This window comes from Aquarana catesbeiana, linkage group LG03 (assembly GCF_042186555.1).
Source record: "Aquarana catesbeiana isolate 2022-GZ linkage group LG03, ASM4218655v1, whole genome shotgun sequence".
NCBI lineage: Eukaryota > Metazoa > Chordata > Amphibia > Anura > Ranidae > Aquarana > Aquarana catesbeiana.
In genome coordinates, this window is record NC_133326.1 from 681403403 (window position 1) to 681425599 (window position 22197).

A 22197-nucleotide genomic window follows, 5' to 3' on the forward strand; every position below is an offset into this window, starting at 1 on the left:
TGTCTGTGGTGATGAAACACGTTGGGTTGGGCACATTTAGGTAACCCATTTAAACTATTAAAGGCAAAGTGTTAAAAAACAAGCATTTTTACTCACCTCCCTACTGCAGCATTGGTGTGATGCTTCAACTGTCCCCCACCAGCTCTAAGCCCGAGAACTGAACGATCAGGTGACCACTGATCGCTCAAATCTTGGTCTGCTTGGACCTGTCAGTCACCGTTGTCTGCTCTGCCCCTCCAGCGCCCCTGGAGAGCCAGCCTGGGTAAGAGGGCAGGAATGGCTGACTCAGCCTTTCAGCAGCACTGTGAGAGGCTGAGTCAGCTGCCAGTTAGGCATCTGACTGGATCCCAAAATTATTGCATGTTTGGCTTTAAACCTTAGCCTATTTAATTCCTAGTTCCTACCCATTTTCGATCTGTGTAGAGCCCATTACCTTCTATTGTTTTCTACCCCTTATTCTGCTGCTACTACCTTTGACCTGTTGGACTCCCTGCATTTGATCGATTGCATGACCTCATCTTGCTAAAATGCCTCCTGCCTTGATTATGGATTTTATTGGCTCTGACCCTGTTTAGCGTTTTGGCTTGGTTGCTTAGCTCTCATTTTATGCAGTAATAACCTTGGCTGCTCTTCTTGACAACTGCATGGTCCCTAGTATGCCTTCATTGGGGAATCGTATTCTGTTAAGGTCTGATAATTGGGTGCTTAACTCTTGAAGGCCTCCAAGTACAGTGCATACATATGAAGCATCCTTGAACAGTGATTGCTAAAGGCAAAGCATGCTTCAGTTGTGGTCATCAGACATTAACAGAGAACTTATTCCTAGAAAAACATACTTGCCTTGCACTCCAACTTCTGCCCACAATGCCTGGGTATGAGTGATGTTGCAGGAGCTTCTTCCCGGGAGGTTTAGGCTCTTCATCCTTCCCAGAATTTCACTAGAAGACCTGTTACCTTACTCTTACCTAGGCACCAGACTGAAGGAAAAGCATACTTTTTATTTTTTTGCTCATGGGTGTTTTTTTCTTATGTGTAATGAAACATTTTTACATGGGAGGGCAGGAGTCTATCAAATAAGTTCAAATAACTGGAATTTGAGCTTTGATGCAAGATCTATTTTAAGTAAACTCCATATTCATTCTAGCAGAACCTATTTGTGGTTATGTACAGTTTTCTAAAATTAAGGTGGTGTCTGTAAAAAGTGCCTTTCAAACATGGAATAACTTAATTGTAATGCCAAGATTACACATGTTTGATCTGAGGAGGATCAGAGATGAATGGACTTCTAAAGACTTCCTTTGCTTGCAGGCTTAAAAATCATAATTATTTGGATCAAATTATCATCCTTTTTGAAAATCTTCTATTATGTTTCTTATTTTTTCACCTCTTTAGCTCCTCCACTATGTGAAGAAAGTCAGAGTGAAGCTGAGTTATGGAAGGGAACTTTACTTTGATGAGAATGGAGGCCCACCAGCAGCCTATGACATTATCAACTGGCAGCTGAGCCCAGGAGGCTCCATAAGACAGGCCAAAGTTGGCAGTTTTGACATTGCAGCCCCGTCAGATCAAATCTTCACCATCGACTCAAGTGCCTTAATGTGGGCTGCTAGAGATAGTAAGGTAAAGCTTTTTACATGAGATGCCAGCATCTGACCTTCCCTGATCTACATCACTACCTATGAAAAACATATTTTCATACCTATCTGCCCCTAGCCCTTGGCCTATGTCACCAGTAACTAATTGACTATACAAGATCTCTTTGCTCTGTTTCTAGGCCATCTGAACCTAGCAATTATTTGTTTTACCACATTGTACAACGTTTGTTCAATTTTATGCAATATCCTGTCAGCTTATCTTGTTACATTTATCACTGCATCCTGCTCCTGTCTACCTAAAATCAATAAAAAAATGTTTAAAAGAAAAAAAATGTTTGCTCATATACTGCATGTTCATAAAAAATGAAGACCGTTATCTTATTTGAATGATTTCACCTGTATTGACCAACAATTTGTTCTTATCTATGGGTTTTGTGAAGGCACCTAGACCAAGCACTTCTATTTTTGCCTGAAAAATAATGTTTCTAATTGAATTACTGTATGCCAGGGTTGACTGCCTTCACTTACCACTTCAGTACATCAAATTGTATGCTTTAATTATTTGAGGGTTCATATTCATGACACTGTTTTATTAAGTAAAGTTTTCGAATTATAACTATACGTCCCAAGACCCTCCCACTAAGTCTTACAATACCTGTCTATGCTTCTGGTAAATCCATGGCGCTGATCTGTAAACAGGTACATTATTTTTATAAGGCACAGACACAGGAGCACTTTCCATGAATAAACAGAGAGAATGGTGTAAAAAATGTACAGTAACTTGAGCAGCAGGAGGGGAGGAGGCAGGCACGGACACAGAGCTAACAGGCAGGGAGGGGAGGGGGGAGAGGATGGAGTAGACACAGAGGAGGACAGAGGAGAGAGCGGATGACGAAAGCACGTAAACTGACCACGGTGTCAGGGCTCAGCATACCCAAACGTTTGCTTTCAGAATGTTTTTTATGCTGTTTTTTCCCTGCCAGGAGAAAAGGTGTTCAGAAGAGCTGAGTAAATCCCCAGTGTGCACAAGGCTTTAAAGTGGTTCTAAAACCTTAAGGTTTTTCACCTTAATCCATTCTATTCATTAAGGTGAAAAACCTTCTGTGCTGCAGCTCCCACCTAGCCCCCCCTTTTTTTTTACCTGAGCCCGATCTGATCCAGCAATGTGCTGGATCAGATGTGCGTGACAGCAGCGGCTGCCACCGATATCTTTCTCCATTGGCTCCCGCTGCTGCCAATCAAATGCTGTGACATGGGAGTGGGGTACAGAGCTGAGTCCTGCTGCCTGTGTCAATGGACCCAGCAGTAGGACTCGGGAACGAGAATGCAGGGGTGCCCCCATGGAAAGCAGCTTTCCATGGGGGCACCCACCAAAGAGGAGGGGCCTGCTGCGCTGGTGGGGGACCCCAGAAGAGGAGGATCAGAGCTGCTCTATGCAAAACCATTGCACAGAGCAGGTAAGTATAGACATGTTTGTTATTTTAATTTACAAAAAAAAATAAAGGTTTACAACCACTTTAATGTCTATAGTCAGGTTTAGGAAGCTTAATAGATGTCTTTTTGTCATGCTGCAGTAAAACAGTTACTTTTTCAGCATGAAGAAGTGGAGGGCTGATACATGGCAAACCAGGTGCCACTGGTACTAAATTGATGCAGTGGTTGGCAGTGGTGTATCCAGGGTAAGGCTGGTGTGACATACGCCCTTGGTTCCACTTGAAACTGAGTGCTTGGGTGTGCTATAGCCACCCCAAAAATTCTGTTAGTACCCACAAGCACATCCATCTGATTAGCAAATCAAAACACCCTTATTTTAAAGGCAAATAGGTTTTATTGCGTTTTGAAGTTTATAGATCGACAGAAACATAAAACAGGGACATAAGTCCGTATGTGAATAAAAAAAACACATAATCAAGTAAGCATACTTGTGTAAACATACATTTGTATGAGGCCTCAGAAATACACAAAGATGGCATGAACAGTTTCTCATAAACTAATATTAGATAAAATGTGGTGGAATACAATAAGCAGGACTCAAAAATAAAGTCTCATAATGCAAACAAAGGCACAAGTGCACTCCTTTGGGTATAGAAGCCCGAGGCAACTTATATCTTAGTGAAATATAATTTCTGAGGCATCTTATATCTGTAAGAAAGAAGAAAAAGAAGAGTAAAGAGTAAGTATATCTTGGACGAAAAGACAAGAAAGAGATTAGGGTAGAGAGGAAATAGAGGGGCTGAGAGAGGATCCTGAGGGACAAGGCTCGACTAACAATGGATAGTCAAACTGTGCAGTGGGGTAAAAAAAAAAGAAAAAAAAGGAGGAAAACCCCATAGGGGGGAGACTATGACTCAAAAAGTTGTCTTCATCTTCAACCGTCTCTCGAGTTGGGTGAGGGGACCGCAACAGAGCTCGGTAGAAATTTGTGAATGGCGTCTGAGTAGGAAAAATGAATCCAAACATATCAGAGGGTTTTGTATTTATCAAAATAATCAAAATCTAAGGCTATTATTTCTTCTATCCTCATAATATCTTTAACGGTCGCAATCCAAAGGGTAATGTTGGGAGTCTTGGAAGACTTCCAAAATTGAGGGATAATTTGTCTAGCAAGAAAAGAACCGTAAAATACTCTTCTTTTGAGATTAGATAGAGCCTGGTAACATGGAGAGCAACTCAATTTTTGGAGAGGGTTGCAGAGATTAGCCATAGATCCCGCTGTAGATTGCAAAGACCATGGACCAAAATTGTTTAATGCATGGGCAGTCCCACCAGATATGTAGATAAGAGCCTCTCGCATGACCACAATGCCAGCATGTGGCAGGAGTAGAGGGAAAGATTTGGTTGAGAGTCAATGGGTCCCTATACCATCGTGAAAGGATCTTAAAATGTTTTCTCCTGTGCATAACTAGATATGGTAGATTTGTGTGTAAATAGGTAGGATTGCAGCCAATTAGATTCCGTAAGCTCTTGACCGAGTTCTCTAGTGTAAGTTGGTAGCTGATCGTGGCAGGAGGTCTAAAGGAGTTTATAAAAATGGAGAGTGTATGTCTAGGAATCTGTCTGAAAGAGCAGTCTTTTGAACTCTGTAAAATTAATGCTTTATGAAAATGGAGGAATGTAATCTTTTGTAAAAGGATAACAGGTGTGAGTCAGTTAACCAATCCCCCATAGGCAATCCCTTTATGCGGGAGGTTCAAAACCCCAAGTGGTGACCATAGAAAAATGTTGGCGACACTCCAGGTTGATCTTTGGTATGGGATCAACAAGGGGGTGACAACTCCTTGAGGAAGATCTAGGTTATCGAACAGTGGGGACAACAGGGAAGGATCAGAAGACAAATGATTAATGAAACCAGCTTGATACCAGGCACGGAGGATAGCCTGGGTCAGGGGTGAGGCATCTTGCAGCTTCTGAAAATTATGTTTGAACCCCCTACGGCAGTGCTCGTAGGTCAAATGGGGATATATCTTGTTCTACCTGATTGGGTAGTGGGTGAGGGAACCATTCCAGCATTCGAGATATCAGGGCTGCCGAGTGATACAATTCAAAGTCATGGAGGCCAACTCCACCCTGCGATTTAGCGTAAGTCAAAAGTTTATAACGTAGAAGTGAGAATCCGCTGTTCCATATAAAGCAAATGAAGAGGGTGCAAGGAGTACAGAAAAATGATTTGAGAAGGGAGATGGGGACAGTCTGGAAGTGATAGAGCAGCTTTGGGAGAATATCCATCTTTATGGTATTGATCTGACCGAATCAAGGTAAGGAGGATGAACTCCAAGATTCTAGCGCCTTGCGGATCTTCGTTAGAAGCAGACTGAAGTTAAGTGTGCAAAGTTTGGCTGGGACTGTAATTACCTATGTATGAGATGCCTCGTGTTTTCCACTGGAAAGGGAAGTTCATGCGGAGTTAGGTCATGGTTGAGAGTGGGAGTGAAATTTTTAAAGCTTCCGTTTTAGACATATTTAAATTAGACCCCTTTCACACTGCCAGTGTTTTTCAGGCGCTACAGCGCTAAAAATAGCGCCTTTATAGCACCTGAAAAAAGAGGCTCCATTCACTCCAGTGTGAAAGCCTGAGGGCTTTCACACTGGAGTGGTGCACTGGCAGGGCGTCACACAAAGTCCTGCCAGCAGCTTCTTTGGAGCAGTGAGGGAGCGGTGAACTCACCGCTCCCCCACCGCTGCTCCCCATTGAAATCAATGGGGCAGCGCTGCGATACCGCCGGCAAAACGCCGCTGGTGAGGACACTGGTGTGAAGGGGCTCTGAGGACACTGATGTGAGGGGCTCTAAGGACACTGATGTGAAGGGGTTCTAAGAACACTGATGTAATGAGGCTCTGAGGACACTGATGTGTAAGAGCTCTAAGTGCTCTGATTTGAGGGGGCCTAGGAGGACACTGCTGTGAGGATGTTTTAACACTCTCTGCATTCTAGCACCCAGCACTGAAAGAAGCTGGAACTGTTAGACAGAGTGATTTCTGTCCTACGGTAGAACTACTGTCTCAGCCTGACTGAAAGAGAGAGCTTTTCACAGGAGCTTAGGAAAGTAAACAATGATTTGTAGGGGGAGGGGTCATTATTATTGTTTCTAGCTACTGACCACCAGTGTTGAAGGATGGGGGGTTATTGTTCCAATTGATTCAGCCAGCCACTGATCGCCACTGATCACCACTGACCATCAGAGATGCAGACAGACAAGCCGCTGGTACATTTAAGGAACTAGCTGTGACTTTTTAATTTTTTTATTTTAACAAAAAATAGAACAAAAAAAGCCAACAATAACTGTTGCTCATTGTAGTCCACTTCTGTAAAATGATGTTGTTGATGCTCAACAGTAACAATCTCTCCCTACACTTCTCTTCCCCTTTTCAGCCACAGTAAAGAGTGGGGAACTTTGGGAGGAGCCTCCCTATTATCCAAGAGGGGATAGAACTCTTAAACACCATCTAATTGGTTCTATGGAGCACACATGGTTTGCAGAAGTCATTTGGGAACCCAAACCACCCCAAAAAAAAAACTGAAATTCAGATTTAAACATCTGAATATATTAAATTTGGTATTGGTAACTAAATGCCATCTTAGTTTTGGGATCAACTGTAAAAATATTAGTAAATGCGTACAAAAGAGATCTAGAGGGGTAACACAAAAGACTGTAGCCCAAGTGATTGTAGACATGCAGACTCTTCTTTATTGCATCTTTTTTACTCTACAAAAATTATAAATTATTTCTTACATCCAACAAATGTTACTCTTGCATTGATTGATAGTCCTGAGCAATTGAAAGTTGGTATCTTGAATATGTAGACCATCCAGGCCCCAGCCTAATAAATAATCACTGACAGTTAGGGCTCAGTGACATAGGTGTCCTTTTATGAAACTGAGATCAGCGGCGATCCCGAGTCTCACCGCTGATCTCAGCGCTTTACCAGTTTATGAAACTGAGATAATCAGCGGAGAACATGTTCTCCGCTGATTATCTCAGCACAGTGAGAATTCACAGAAACGGACAGTTTATGAAGGTGCGATCTCCACACCTCACTGGCGATCTGTGACAGAATTCTCACTTTCTGATTCACCATTTCAGAAGTGGAGAATCAGAGTGAGAAGCCTGAAACTGGCTGATATTCTGGAGAAAGAAAGAAGTCTTTTGACTTCTTTCTTTCACCAAACAGTCAGAGCACACCTTCCCCACCATTACACACCCCAAAACCAGCAGGATAGGAATTTATAGTGTAGTATATATATATTATATATATATATATATATATATATATATATATATATATATATATATATATATATATATGTGTATGTATATATATATATATATATATATATATACATATATATATATATATATATATATGATATATATATAGTATATATATATATACTATATATATATATATACATACATATATATATATATATATATATATATATATATATATATATATATATATATATATATATATATATATATATATATATATATATATATATATATATATATATATATATATATATATAAATATACATCTATATATATATATATATATATATATATAGCTATATATAGCTACATATATATATATATATGTATCTATATATAGATATATATATATATATATTTTTTTTTTTTAGATGTTCACGTCTCTGGCTGGGTTCACACTTGTGCGATGCGTGAACCAGCGTGATTCCTGTGCGGGTTTTCACATCGCACCTACATTGACATCTGCGCACCACTGCGGGTGTCAATGTAAAGTTATTGACACCCCCAGATCATTTCACAGATCGCAGTGCGAACTATGTAATGGTGCAGGAATCGGATCGCATGGGTGTTCACACCCATGCGATCCGATTCCAGTGCGGACCAAATAAAGGGTCCTGTACCATTTTGGTGCAAATGCAATATGATTTAGGGCCAGTTCCCACTGCTGCGGTGTCCGAGATCGGATGTGATTCACACCGCAGTGCAAAATCACATCCGATCTCTGTGCGATGCGATTTCAGCCATACAGATAGTATTGCTAAATTTGCATTGCCCTCGGACCAAACTCTTACAGGACCCTTTTTTCTGGTCCACAGCAGAATCGGATTGCATGGGTGTTCACACCCATGCGATTCGATTACTGTCCGAGTTTGCAGATCGCACTGCGATATGCGAACTGATTTGGGGGTGTTAACTTTTAGGCCCAGTTCACACTTGTGTGATGCCGGACATCGCACAGGCATCGCATGTTATTTGCAGCACACTGCCATTCACATTACATGTGATGTCTGTGCGGTGCGATATCAGCTGTACAGATAGTATGGCTGATATCGCACCGCATTCGGTGCAAACACGCACAGGACCCTTTTTTCTGTTCTGGACCCGAATCGGATCGCATGTGTGTTCACACATATGCGATCCGATTCATGTCCGAACTGTCAGTTCGCAGTGCGACATGCAAGCTGATCTGGGGGTGTCCTTAACAATGTATTGACACTCCCCAGCGATTCGCATATGGCAGTGTGAACTGACATGCGAGTCGGTGCGATGCGGGAACCCGCAGTGGATTCGCAGTGTTCTCGCATCGCACCAGTTTATCAATTTTTATGTTTATCTATAATGAAATATATTTTATTTTAATTTATTAATAAATATTTATACTTGTATACTTTATTAAAATTATTTTTTTAATGATTATAAATGTATTTTGCATTTATATGAATGGTGTATAGCTGCATTACATATGTGCATTACATTCATTTACTATACACCATTCACATTTAAATAGGAACATGTATGATCTTTAAATATTGATAAAAACAATGTTTTTTTTATAATTAGGTTAATGTATATTGTGTAGGGGGAATTTATCTTTATTATTTTATTAATATGTTGGGGAATAATATGTGCTGATTTGTGTTAAACTTTTGTATTTTATGGTTCCTCATACTGTAATCCCGCTATATCACACGAGATTACAGTGAGAGGAGCCATTCTCAGGAGTTCCCGGCGTTTGTAGATCGCTCCTCAACTCAACATGAGAAGCGATCTACACACTTTCATAAACAGGCACTCAGAGGAGAGCGATCTCCTCTGAGAATGCCTGAGAACTGAAAAGCGGTATTTTACCGCACTTTCATAAAAGGACACCATAGACCTCTATGACTAAGGCCGCGTACACACGGGCGGACTTTTCGACCGGACTGGTCCGACGGACTTTGCGACGGACTTTTGACGGACTTCCGACGGACTTTTTGAACGAACGGACTTGCCTACACATGATCACACCAAAGTTCGACGGATTCGTACCTGATGACGTACGACCGGACTAAAATAAGGAAGTTGATAGCCAGTAGCCAATAGCTGCCCTAGCGTGGGTTTTCGTCTGTCGGACTAGGATACAGACGAGCGGATTTTTCGACCGGACTCGAGTTTGTCAGAAAGATTTAAAGCTGTCCGGTGGAAAAGTCCGCTCGTGTGTACGCTGCATTAGCCCTGTGGGCAGGGTAAAAAACTTTGGGGGCATGACCTGGAGGGGAGCCTTGGCTGAGGCCTTTCTTCATTCCCTGATTCAGCACACAGGCTGTTTAAGAGTGTGGTGTGTCTTCAAGTTATATTTTGAATAGCAAGCTAGGATGGACATTTCAGATGTTGGCACTCGAGAGTAGTGGGTCAGTGGAGGAGGTCAGATGGGTGCTTGGAATGGGACTCTAGGAAGCTAAACAGACTTACATACAATGGCTATTTATACTTTGTGTTATTTAAATAAAAAAGCTAATTCAAAAAGTAAAAATAAAGATTACATTTAATATGACAAGTAAAGCGCTGTGCAAACTGTTGGTGCTATATAAATCCTGTATAACAATAATATGTGTCTGTATTATAATGTGTTATAGTGGCTTGTAAATATACATATATATATAGTATATATATATATATATATATATATATATATAAATCAGAAATGTTTTTTGGCTATTTTGGGTGTACAAACTATTACTGAAAATTGTATTTAAACCCCAGAACAAAAAATTAAATATATTGCAGCTTACCGGTGGTTGGTGGTTGCATTTGTTTTCTTTTTTCAGGCTTCCTGTTTGAAGGTGACAATGCTTACTTACTGTATCTATAGAAGTGAAGTGTTGTCACCCTAAGACAGGAGGTTTGTTAGGACTACAGAACACCTCCTCGCTCCTCTTATCCATAACATAGGGGGCTCACATAAATAGCTGGGAACAATGTAATTAATAGTAATCAGCAGAAGCGAGGAATAAATGAAGTTATCAGTTCAGAAGATTTCTTGCAGGATCAAAGGGAATTTTTTGCACTTATCAAATAGATATAAAAAATACTCCCAACAGTATGTTTAACAGTGAAAAAGTGAACAAAGAGAAGCCTCTTTTCAGGGGTCTATTTATTAAAAATTCACTTTGCTAATGTCCCAGAGTTTGTGCAAGTGTAACAAATAATATCTGTAATGTTTGTAATGTGTGTAAAAGTAACTTTGTTGCCTTTCGCGGGGAAAATGTAAAGTTTCCCAACATTTGATCCAAAGAAAAAAAGCTATAGAAACATCCGACCATGACAGTGAACATTCACCAGTGGCGGCTGGTGCTCAAAAATTTTTTGGGGGGGGCGCAAACAAACTGAAAAATTCTGAAAAAAACCCCCGTCAATTGCAGCCTCACTGTACCATCAATCACAGCCACTGTGCCAAACGCAGCCACTGTGCCATCAAGCGCCGCCACTGTGCCCATCAAACACTCCCACAGTGCCATCAAATGCAGCCACTGGGTCATATCAAATGTTGCCAGTGTGCCCCCACGCCCGCCGTCTGTACTTATCCTGTCTCAGTGGCAGTGGGACAGCTCCTCGATGTCTTCCTGTCCTCTGCTATGATTGGACACCTGATAGGCATCCAATCACAGTGCCTGTCGTTTCAGCCAATCAGGTGACGGGTAACAGATCAGAGCACCTATTTGGCGGAGAGGCAGTTTAGTGTTAGGAAAGCGAATATTCTTTCGCTTTTCTAACACAACTGAGTGACCTACAAGTGCCCTGCATGGTGCTCGCAGGTCACCTTTTTTGATGCCTATTAGAGCCTATGGCTCTAATCAGGTGCTTCAAAAAAAAACCCTGCTGCTGTAATTCAGGCGCCTGGCACCCGAAAAGGGGCCAGGTGCCTGAATAGGGGGTGGCAGCGGCGGCCATACATAGGTTCATGCAATGCATGAATCTATCTATTGGTCATAGAGGGGTGGCTGGAGAGAGGGGGGCGGCGCCCATGCGCCCTTATGGACACGCCACCACTGCATTCACCCATAGAGAAATTAGCCTTACACTATAGGCTAAGTCTAAGTCCTATTATGCCTCTGCCTTTGGGAGTCAGGCTTGTAACTGTCAGCCTTGCAATGCTTCATGGGACTTGTAGTTCCACAACAGCTGGAGGGTCACAGGTTGAGCACCCATGGGCTAAGAACATTTGACCAGCAGTGGAAATTATTTGAAGGAGACCTCTGTACTTTGAACAGTCTATGGTATGGAGATTCATGTGCAAACGGCCCTATTAATGGGTGTTTGGCCAACAAATCTCCAGCAGTGTGAAGTCAAACAGCTTGGAAGAAGTATTATTACCACTGCTAAATGTAAGAGCCCTTGCACACTGGGGCGGGGGGCGGCGTCGGCGGTAAAACGCCGCTATTATTAGCGGCGTTTTACCGTCGGTATGCGGCCGCTAGCGGGGCGGTTTTACCCCCCGCTAGCGGCCCAGAAAGGGTTAAATACCACCGCAAAGCGCCTCTGCAGAGGAGCTTTGCCGGCGGTATAGCCGCGCCGTCCCATTGATTTCAATGGGCAGGAGCGGTAAAGGAGCGGTATACACACCGCTCCTTCACCGCTCCGAAGATGCTGCTAGCAGGACTTTTTTTACCGTCCTGCCAGCGCATCGCTCCAGTGTGCAAGCCCTCGGGGCTTGCACACTGGAATGAAAGTAGCGGCACTTTCGGGGCGGTTTGCAGGCGCTATTATTAGCGCAATAGCGCCTGCAAACCGCCCCAGTGTGCAAGGGCTCTAACAGCTTCCTCCTGGATGTTAGGGAGCCGGGACCCGCTGGTATCCTGACAACCAATGCCTTATCCCTGCCCGGTACATTCAACTGTCAGCTGGGGATTTCTACCTGACTGGTAAATGTAAAACACAGTGGAGAAAGTGTTAAAAAAATAGAATGTGGTTCCATCCTCCCTCCTAGAAAATGTATACAAGGTCCTTTAAAACAGAGCTAAACCCATTTAAACCCCGTTTAAAGTTTTCCAGGATTTCTAACTGTCACATTTGTTGTGTTTTCAACAAAACTGTCAAACTATCAAATGATTGGTGTCATAACTGATCACATGTGCAGCGTCATGGCAGTTGCACATCAAACAAAGGACATGATGGCAGCTTCTTTGGCTGAAAAGGATTGGAGGGTTTAGCTTTAGGTCTGGCATAGACTTTAGAGTAATCTCCATAAAAAAAAAAACAGCTTGCACCCCCCCCCCCTCCATACCAGACTCTTTGTGTCTGGTATTAATTTAAAGGGGAAACCAACCTCCATGCAAAAAAAACAAGACAACAAAAAGTGCCCCCACCCCCCAATCCATACCCTTATTTTAGCATGCAGATTGTGTGGTCAGGAAAGAGGGTGTTAAAGAGGAGCTCCAGCCTCCCCCAAAAACATGAAATATAATATAAGGGCACTAAATATAATACAAGGACACTTACCTGTCCAGGGATCCCATGATGTTGGCACCCGAGGCGTTTCTTTGATCGGCTTCGGGTGCAGGTGCCGGCATCTTCACTAAGGGAAACCAGCAGTTAAGCCTTCCGACTTCTCAGCCGGTTTCCTACTGCACATTCATGACTTGTGCTGCGCTTTGAGAATGCTCCAGCAGTCTTCTGGGACCTGTGTGTGAAGCAGGAGGGGCTGGACATGTTCCCCACAGCGATATTACCTAGAAGTGGAAGCAGGTACCTGTCAAAACCAGGTACCCCCTCCCAAATAGTGCCAAATGTGGCAAAGGAGGAGGGGAGGGTACAAACAAGCGGAGATTCTCCTTTTGAGAGGAACTCCGCTTTAAGCGTGGGCCTCTCCTCCTGAACCTGAACCATACCAGGTCACATACCCTTTATGTGGGAGGGGGAGAGTACCTTGCCAGGACTGACCCTTTTGTAGAGCACCATGTGCCCTTGTTGATGAAGACAAGGGCCTCTTCCCCACAACCCTGGTCTTGTAGTTGATAGGATCTGCAAGTGGGGGCTCATCGAAATCTCAAATCAATTTATATAAAATAATGGAATTTATATTATCATATTCGCTAACACCCCTGAAGATTTATATTATATATATAATATGTATTATATAAATATATATGTACAGTTTTTTGGGTTTTTTTGCTGCATTTGTGGGAAGCTGTATATGTACTGTAATTGATTTAATTTGATTTAATTAAATCAAATTAATCCTCCAAGGAAACCCTGTGCCCTGATTTTAGTCATTCCCTTAAGCAATCTGCCTTCTTATATTGTTATATAAGTGAGAAATCACAGGCAACTCATTCCGCTGTATTGTACTAGGAACATTAATTGATAACAGAAGAGAAGCAGAACTATGACAACACAACACACATCAGTATTATTGCCACTAACCTCTCTTGTGTTAAAATTGTTGTGTGTTCTCCATAGTCCTGTCCTGAAGAGCATTACTGTAATCTGTCTATGACAATCCAGTTCCTCTTAGTACTGATATAAACCTTCTGAGAATTGAGTATCCTTTTATGTAAGTAGTTACACTTCCTATAAAAATATGTAGGACTTTTTTTTGCAAATGTTCTCTTTATAGTTATAGACTGAGGATTCATATGATGCTTAACCACTTCAGCCCCGGAGGATTTTACCCCCTTCCTGACCAGAGCACTTTTTGCGATTCGGCACTGCGTCGCTTTAACTGACAATTGCGCGGTCGTGCGACATTGCACCCAAACAAAATTGACGTCCTTTTTTCCCACAAATAGAGCTTTCTTTTGGTGGTATTTAATCGCCTCCGTGGTTTTTATTTTTTGCGCTATAGACAAAAAAAGAGCGACAATTTTGAAAAAAATGCATTATTTTTTTACTTTTCGCTATAATAAATACCCCCCAAAAATATATAAAAAAAATTTTTGTTTCCTCAGTTTAGGCCAATATGTATTCTTCTACATATTTTTGAAAAAAAAAAACAAGCATATATTGATTGGTTTGCATAAAATTTATAGCGTCTACAAAATAGGGGATAGTTTTATGGCATTTTTATTTAAAATTCGTTTTTATAAGTAATGGCGGCGATCTGCAATTTTTATCGGGACTGCGACATTATGGCGGACAGATCGGACAATTTTGACACTATTTTGGGACCATTGTCATTTATACAGCGATCAGTGCAATAAAAATGCATTGATTACTGTGTAAATGACACTGGCATGGAAGGGGTTAACTGCTGGGGGCGGTGAAGGGATTAAGTGTGTCCTAGGGAGTGATTCTAACTGTGAGGGAGCTGGACTTCAACACACATCACAGTGATCACTGATCCTGATGACAGAGAGCAGTGATCTCTGTCCTGTCACTAGGCAGAATGGGGAAATGCTTTGTTTACAAAAGCATCTCCCCGTTCTTCCTCTCTGTGACACGATCGCGGGCATCCAGTGGACATCGAGTCCGTGGGACCCACGGTCACGGTCAAGGAAACTGCGGCAGGCGCGGGCACGGGCGCAACACTTTTTTTTAAAGGGGACGTACCTGTACGCCCTTTTGCCTACCAGTGCTATTCTGCGGACGTAACACGGCACGCTGGTCGGCAAGCGGTTAAAGAGGCATTAAACCCCCAAAAAAAAATTGTAATATAATGCAGTTTACTAATCCTTAAATGTGATCCATTAGTTTTTTCATTAGAGTTTTTTTTCCTTTATTTTCACCTGATGATCTAGCCCAGTGTTTCTCAACTCCAGTCCTCAAGGCGCCCCAACAGGTCATGTTTTTAGGATTTCCCTCAGATGAAACAGTTGTGGTAATTACCAAGGCAGTGAAACTGATCAAATCACCTTTGCAAAATAATGGGAAGCCTGAAAACATGACCTGTTGGGGCGCCTTGAGGACTGGAGTTGAGAAACACTGACCTAGCCATTAACACGCTACATGTTTTATGGTGTCTTCACTTTGGATGGAGGAGAGACAGTAGTAGTGATAAACTAGCAGATTTAGAGGGGATTGACTAACACATTGAAAATGAACTCAAGGGGAATGGTTTGTTTCAACCCTCTAAGTGACACTTTGTCTGGACAGCTTAGTCTGTTGAAAAATAGCAGACATACTGGCTGGATCACCAGGTGAATATAAAGGAGAAAAAAAAATAGAAAAGGAAAACTAATAAAGACACCACATCTGAGAATTGGTGAGTTGCAATATACAAAATTTTTGTTACTGGATGTCATTTTAATAACTGGCATATTAGTGTGGCTATCATGCTGCTTCCTCACACTCAATCTATCAAAAACCAAGCTCATAATATTTCCTCCTCCACGTGCCCCTTCCCCTGACTTCTCTGTCGAGACAGATGCCACAACTGTCAGTTCGCCTCCCCATACATGGGTGCTAGGTGTAACCTTGACCACTGAACTCTCCTTTTGGCCCTACATCCAATCACTGTCCTAATCTTGCTGCCTCAACATCTGAAACATCTCCAAAATATGCTCCTTCTTAACCAATGACATCACAAAGCTTTGAATTCACTCCCTGGTCATCATTTGCCTTAAAAGAGAAGTATGTTTTTTTTATTTTTATTGGCCAATCATACTTACCTAGGTGGATGCTGCATCTGTCCCCCGCCGCCTCTCCACTGAGAACCGAGCCACCAAACACTGCCGATGGCTCTCTCACCTCCCCTGAGCAGAGAGCAGCTGCCTGTCAATCAGCAGCTCTCCTCTCTGCTCCTCCAAGCTCATTGGAGCACTGAGCTGTGGAAGGGCGGGGAGCGGCTGTCTCAGCCTCTCAGCCCTTGGGCGGGCAGCAAGTGGTTATCATGACCAGCAATCACCTCTTAAATCAATTTTCAGGTAAAATCAGAAGCCCACGGACCCACAATTCCCCACAATTGCCCATTTTTTTGCCCTATTTTTTTTTTTTTAAGATCCTCAGTTTTTTTACTCAACATGATCTACTTCAGCTATTCCTCTGGCAGTGACAACCAGTAATCCATCTTTGCAGTCCATGCTCATCATTGACCAGTCTTGTTTCTGCCCTCCTCATTACTACTGGAGTTTTCCAGACCATGTGAGGACCTGCCAGTGAACAGCTAATTGGACGTATCCATTGCAGTAGGCAGCAAGTCACTGTACACAAACCCTCTTTCTCTGCAATCCAGTGGAAAGAACACTTGAGACCCATCACATCACTAGGACCATCGATTTAGGTAAGTAAACAGAGCTTTACGTTTTTCACAGATGTAACTGAGGGATTAGTTAAGAGGAGTGGGGGCAAATATTTTTGTGGAGTATGCCTGAAGTTTAGATTGAAATAATTATAACTATGTTTCATGTTAATTCTCATACTCTTTCTAGCGAGAAGTCACACTACCAATGTGTCCCCCTCTGGCAAGATTTTCTATTTTGTCACCACTGCCATCTTTTCCCAGTCTTCTTCTAGGTCCAAATCTACAGTCTGTAGCCAGACGTCTCTCTCTGCTGGTCGTGGATGCAGTGGAGCTCATGGCATGGCAGATAGTGTTCAACTGATAAAAAATTATAGCAGTCATGGAAAAGGGTTTTTAAAACCTTTTAAACCTCTTTCCAATTTCTTTAACACTTGAGTTTCCTTCCACTATATGAAGTGTCATTTTTACTCTGCTCAAGTCCTACCATATATGATGAAAATATTGTATGGAAAGATGTGGAAATAAAGATGCAATATTGTGTTTTGAAAGTTTACTCCTTTGTTCCAATTTTTTGGGATAAATTCTTTGAGTGCCCTAGAAATACAGTATCTCACAAAAGTGAGTACACCCCTCACATTTGTGTAAATAGTTTATTATATCTTTTCTTGTGACAACACTGAAGAAATTACACTTTGCTACAATGTAAAGTAGTGAGTGTACAGCTTGTATAACAGTGTAAATTTGCTGTCCCCTCAAAATAACTCAACACACAGCCATTAATGTCTAAACCGCTGGCAAGTACACCCCTAAGTGAAAATGTCTAAATTGGGCCCAAAGTGTCAATATTTTGTGTGGCCACCATTATTTTCCGGCACTGCCTTAAACCCTCTTGGGCATGGAGTTAAACAGAGCTTCACAGGTTGCCACTGGAGTCCTCTTCCACTCCTCCATGACTACATCTTGGAGCTAGTGGATGTTAGAGACCTTGCGCTCCTCCATCTTCCATTTGAGGATGCCCCACAGATGCTCAATAGGGTTTAGGTCTGGAGACATGCTTGGCCAGTCCATCACCTTTACCCTCAGCTTCTTTAGCAAGACAGTGGTCGTCTTGGAGGTGTGCCTGGGGTCATTATCATGTTGGAATACTGCCCTGCGGCCCAGTCTCCATAGAGAGGGGATCATGCTCTGCTTCAGTGTGTCACAGTACATGTTGGCATTCATGGTTCCCTCAATGAACTGTAGCTCCCCAGTGCCAGCAGCACTCATGCAGCCCCAGACAATGACACCCCCACCACCATGCTTGACTGTAGACAAGACAGACTTGTCTTTGTACTCACCTGGTTGCCGCCACACACGCCCTACACCATCTGAACCAAATACGTTTATCTTGGTCTCATCAGACCACAGGACATGGTTCCAATAATCCAAGTCCTTAGTTTGCTGGTCTTCAGCAAAATCTTTACAGCTTTCTTGTGCATCATCTTTAGAAGAGGCTTCCTTCTGGGACGAAAGTCATGCAGACCAAACTGATGCAGTGTGCGATGTATGGTCTGAGCACTGACAGGCTGACCTCCCCCACCCATTTAATCTCTGCAGCAATGCTGGCAGCTCTCATACATCTATTTCCCAAAGGCAACCTCTGGATATGACGCTGAGCACGTGCACTCCACTTCTTTGTTCAATCATGGTGAGGCCTGTTCTGAGTGGAACCTGTCCTTTTAACCGCTGTATAAGTCTTGGCCACCATGCTGCAGCTCAGTTTCAGGGTCTTGGCAATCTTCTTATAGCCAAGGCCATCTTTATGTAGAGCAATAATTCTTTTTTTCAGATCCTCAGAGAGTTCTTTGCCATGAGGTGCCATGTTGAACTTCCAGTGACCAGTAAAGGAGAGTGAGAGAGATAACACCAAATTTAACACACCTGCTCCCCACTCACACCTGAGACCTTGTAACACTAACGAGTCACATGACACCGGGGAGGGAAAATAGCTAACTGGGGCCAATTTGGACATTTTCACTTAGGGGTGTACTCACTTTTGTTGCCAGCGGTTTAGACATTAATGGCTGTGTGTTGAGTTATTTTGAGGGAACAGCAACTTTACACTGTTATACAAGCTGTACACTCACTACTTTACATTGTAGCAAAGTGTAATTTCTTCAGTGTTGTCACATGAAAAGGTATAATAAAATATTTACAAAAATGTGAGGGGTGTACTCACTTTTGTGAGATACTGTACCTGAGAGGCCGATTGGTACATGAGGCCTGATATATATATATATATATATATGTGTGGATCACTTCTATGGACAATTATTCACAGCTGTGCAACTGTAGATCGGGCACCCATGAGCTCTATTAATGTTGGACTGAATGGATAGTAGCACTGAACCTTTTATAAACCCTATTCCCCCCTCTCTTTCTCCCTTCTATTTTACTTCCCTGTTTTTTTGCCACTTTTGCATTGTCTTTTTATCCTCAAATATTATTTCCAGTTCAGATGACCTGATCTTAATGTTGGTCCAAATATGTGTCCCACCTTGGATGTTCTGATTAATTCAAGACATACCTATTTTATGGTTTCATGCACTAGAGGTTGACCTGGCATATAGAACGACATTCCCCACTGGCTCTCTTCAATAATAGGTTTTGTAAATGTACAGTGATAATTTCATACTGCTCTTACTTGTTGTATGAAAACCCATTCTTTACAAGTCCCTGTTTATACATGGTGCATTCTATGTATTTGCCTGACCATGATGTACTCATTGTTTTTTACTGTATACTTCTTAACCTTCCACATTCTATGTAAAAACTGATCTTATAAATAAATGCATAAAAAAATTGTGAAAACCAGGCTTATCATCTGCAGCTGGGCTTTACCTATGCACAAAGATAACACAACATAGGACAACATTGCTGATTGACAATGTATTATGAGCAGACAGTTATTGCGATATTGTGTCTTTTCAGATATTGGAGGAAAATGATAGACTTATTTGCAGCAGTCTGGCCTCTAGCTTTACTGAACCTCATTACAGATGCATGTCCTATGAATAAGAGATGCATATTAACTACTTCATCAAACCTGGAAGGAACGTCACAACCTGGAGATGTCATGTTTGGATTTGTTGTCCCACTCCATTTGGAATGGGTTTATCAAAAAGTTTCCTTCACTACGAGACCTCCAAAGGTGCCCTGTACAACGTAGGTGGGCTTTTCTGAAATCAGCAAGAAATATGAAATGTATTACTAGTTTTTGCTGAAGTTGACCTTGACTTGGTCATATCTTTAACCTGTAGCACTTTGAGATCTTTTGATGAAAAGGGCACTATAAATAAAATGTAGTATTATTTATTATTATCTTAACTCCAAGTAAAGCTTTTTCTTTTAATTTTGAATTGGATGGGGAAGAGTTAGAACCTTGTGCAAGGTTTCTATTGATGTCTGTGTCCCAAAACTTTCCTAAAATTCAGTTGCCTATCACTGTAGCAGGAGCTGAGGGAAAGCTCTCTAATGGATACACAACTAATAAGAATGGTTTTTGTTTTCTTTTTTTGGTAAACTGGGGAAGAGTTAGAATCTATACCTCTCTGTTGGAGAGAATTTCCGTAATGTCTTGTCCCCATGAAAACCAGTGTTTACAGGTTTAGTCTATTGTAGTAAGCTTCTGTACATCAACCTCAGGACTAAGAAACCTAGGATGAAAATACTATTTTTCTAAAGATAGAAAATACCTGGATGTTTTAAAAAAAATCAAATTACTAACCTCCTGTCGCTGCTAGCGTCTGTCCTCTGAGACATTCAGCAAGATGTGTTATTTATTATTATTATTATTTTTCTTCTTTTTTTTTGTGCACCAAAAGTTGTGCTGCTGTAAGTGGTTTAAATTAAATACATTTTCAATATCTAATGTGTCCGATTTACTGGTTTAAAATATTTTTAAATACATTTTATATTATTATTTTTTTTTATTATATAATAATATTAATAATAATAATAATAAACAGCAAAAACAAATGACAAAATTTGTTTAAAAAATTATAAATCCCTTTTAAACATTTTCTCTTTTTTTGTATTTTTTGGTTTTGAAGATTTCATGTTGACAGCTATCAACAGATCCAAGCACTGATATTTGCAGTGGAAGAGATCAACAATAACCCCAATCTTCTACCCAACACAACTTTGGGCTTCCAAGTATATGACTCTTGTGATGTTATTCAGTATGACTTGGATGGTGCTTTGCAGATACTGACTGGATCAAACACAGCCATTGCCAACTATAGATGTCTTGAAAATATTCCTGGTAGTGCTATTATTGGAGCAGCGCTCTCCTCCAACTCTGTTCTCCTAGCACATGTTCTGGGACTGTTCCGGTACCCTCAGGTAAGGCAAATCATGAATGGAGGCATTTACTCGTAAGATTTACCAACCATATCATTCTGGTCATTTTGAAAATTATAGTTTAGCAAGGCCTTAAAGTATACACTGGTATCATTTTCTGAACATACTTACCATGGTCAATAAAATAATTCATAGTAACTGCCTCTTGAGTACTTTAAGTATATCTAAAGTACCAAAAAAATTGTATTTTGAGTAGTGAACTGTTAAAATTGATGCCAGTTTTTTACCATATGTGTCTCACTAGGAAGCTTTATCTTTAATTCCTGTTCTGTAGACTCAACATTAAGTGATAGAATTTGGTATGTTCTCAATGTGATGAAAATCCTCTCTTAGTTATCACAGAAACTAGTGTTCCCATTGAAAGATGTCCCCTCTATTCTTGTACTAGTGGCAACTCAACATTTTAGATTAACCCCTCTCTCTTTATCTAATGACATTGGTGATCAGCACAATTAGAGAGAGTAAATTTCCCTAATGGGGACACAGAAGCAAAAACAATCTGACCATAGTTCTAACCCTTCACCACTCTATTCAAATCGAATAAAGTTTTGCCTTTAGTTATACTTTTAGTACTTATAAACAAAGCATGTGAGTAAGTGCAACAGTCTAGTAGTACCATAGTGTGTGAGGTCTTGTGTTGTGACTGGAGGAAATATTTCCCTAATCTGGAGAAAGGACACTGGTTTCTGGTATCTACTGAGACAGTCAAAGAGAGAAGACCCATTCTTCGGGGCTGTAAGACAACTAGGCCTTGCAATGTGATGAAGAAGTGAGTGCACTTCATGGGGGAACACAGACCAGGTATGTGTTTTACTTGGAGTATCTGAAAGATGTAAGAAGGAGCTGATGAGAGACTGTGTTAGGATGTTACATGGCAAAGCATACACCCTCTAAAAAAACTCCTAGAGATCCATTGATAGAATAATATTGGAACTTGTTGATTCCATTACCTTTTTTCAAATCACTGTAAAATTTGTAAACAGATGTCATGGTTCCTTGTCTCCAACACCGCCATAAAATAATTTTTGTGCAGGGTGATGAAGTGAGTATGGTTCACTGTACAGGAAGTCCCCGAGTTACGAACACAATAGGGACTGTAGGTTTGTTCGTAAGTTGCAACACTGCATTTGTAAGTGTAACTTCCGGTCGGAACACTGCATTCGTAAGCGTAACATCTGCCTGTGCATGGATGTGGGATGTTCCAGGCGCCAGTTATGTTATCTGGGGCTCTTCTGGCCATGCAGTACATGTAGTACTGCAGTATGGGATGTGT

The 22197-nt window shown here is 41.4% G+C and overlaps 1 protein-coding gene across 1 annotated transcript in view; it reads left to right on the forward strand.

The window, feature by feature from the left end:
- Nucleotides 1–779: 779 nt before the first annotated feature.
- The window catches only part of LOC141134113 (extracellular calcium-sensing receptor-like), a 44814-nt gene continuing 23396 nt past the window's right edge, over nt 780–22197 (forward strand). The window contains exons 1-4 of the mRNA XM_073623698.1: nt 780–872; nt 1393–1620; nt 16711–16808; nt 20615–20906. Of these exons, the coding sequence (XP_073479799.1) occupies nt 780–872; nt 1393–1620; nt 16711–16808; nt 20615–20906 (711 nt within the window). The remainder of the gene's footprint in view (nt 873–1392; nt 1621–16710; nt 16809–20614; nt 20907–22197) is intronic.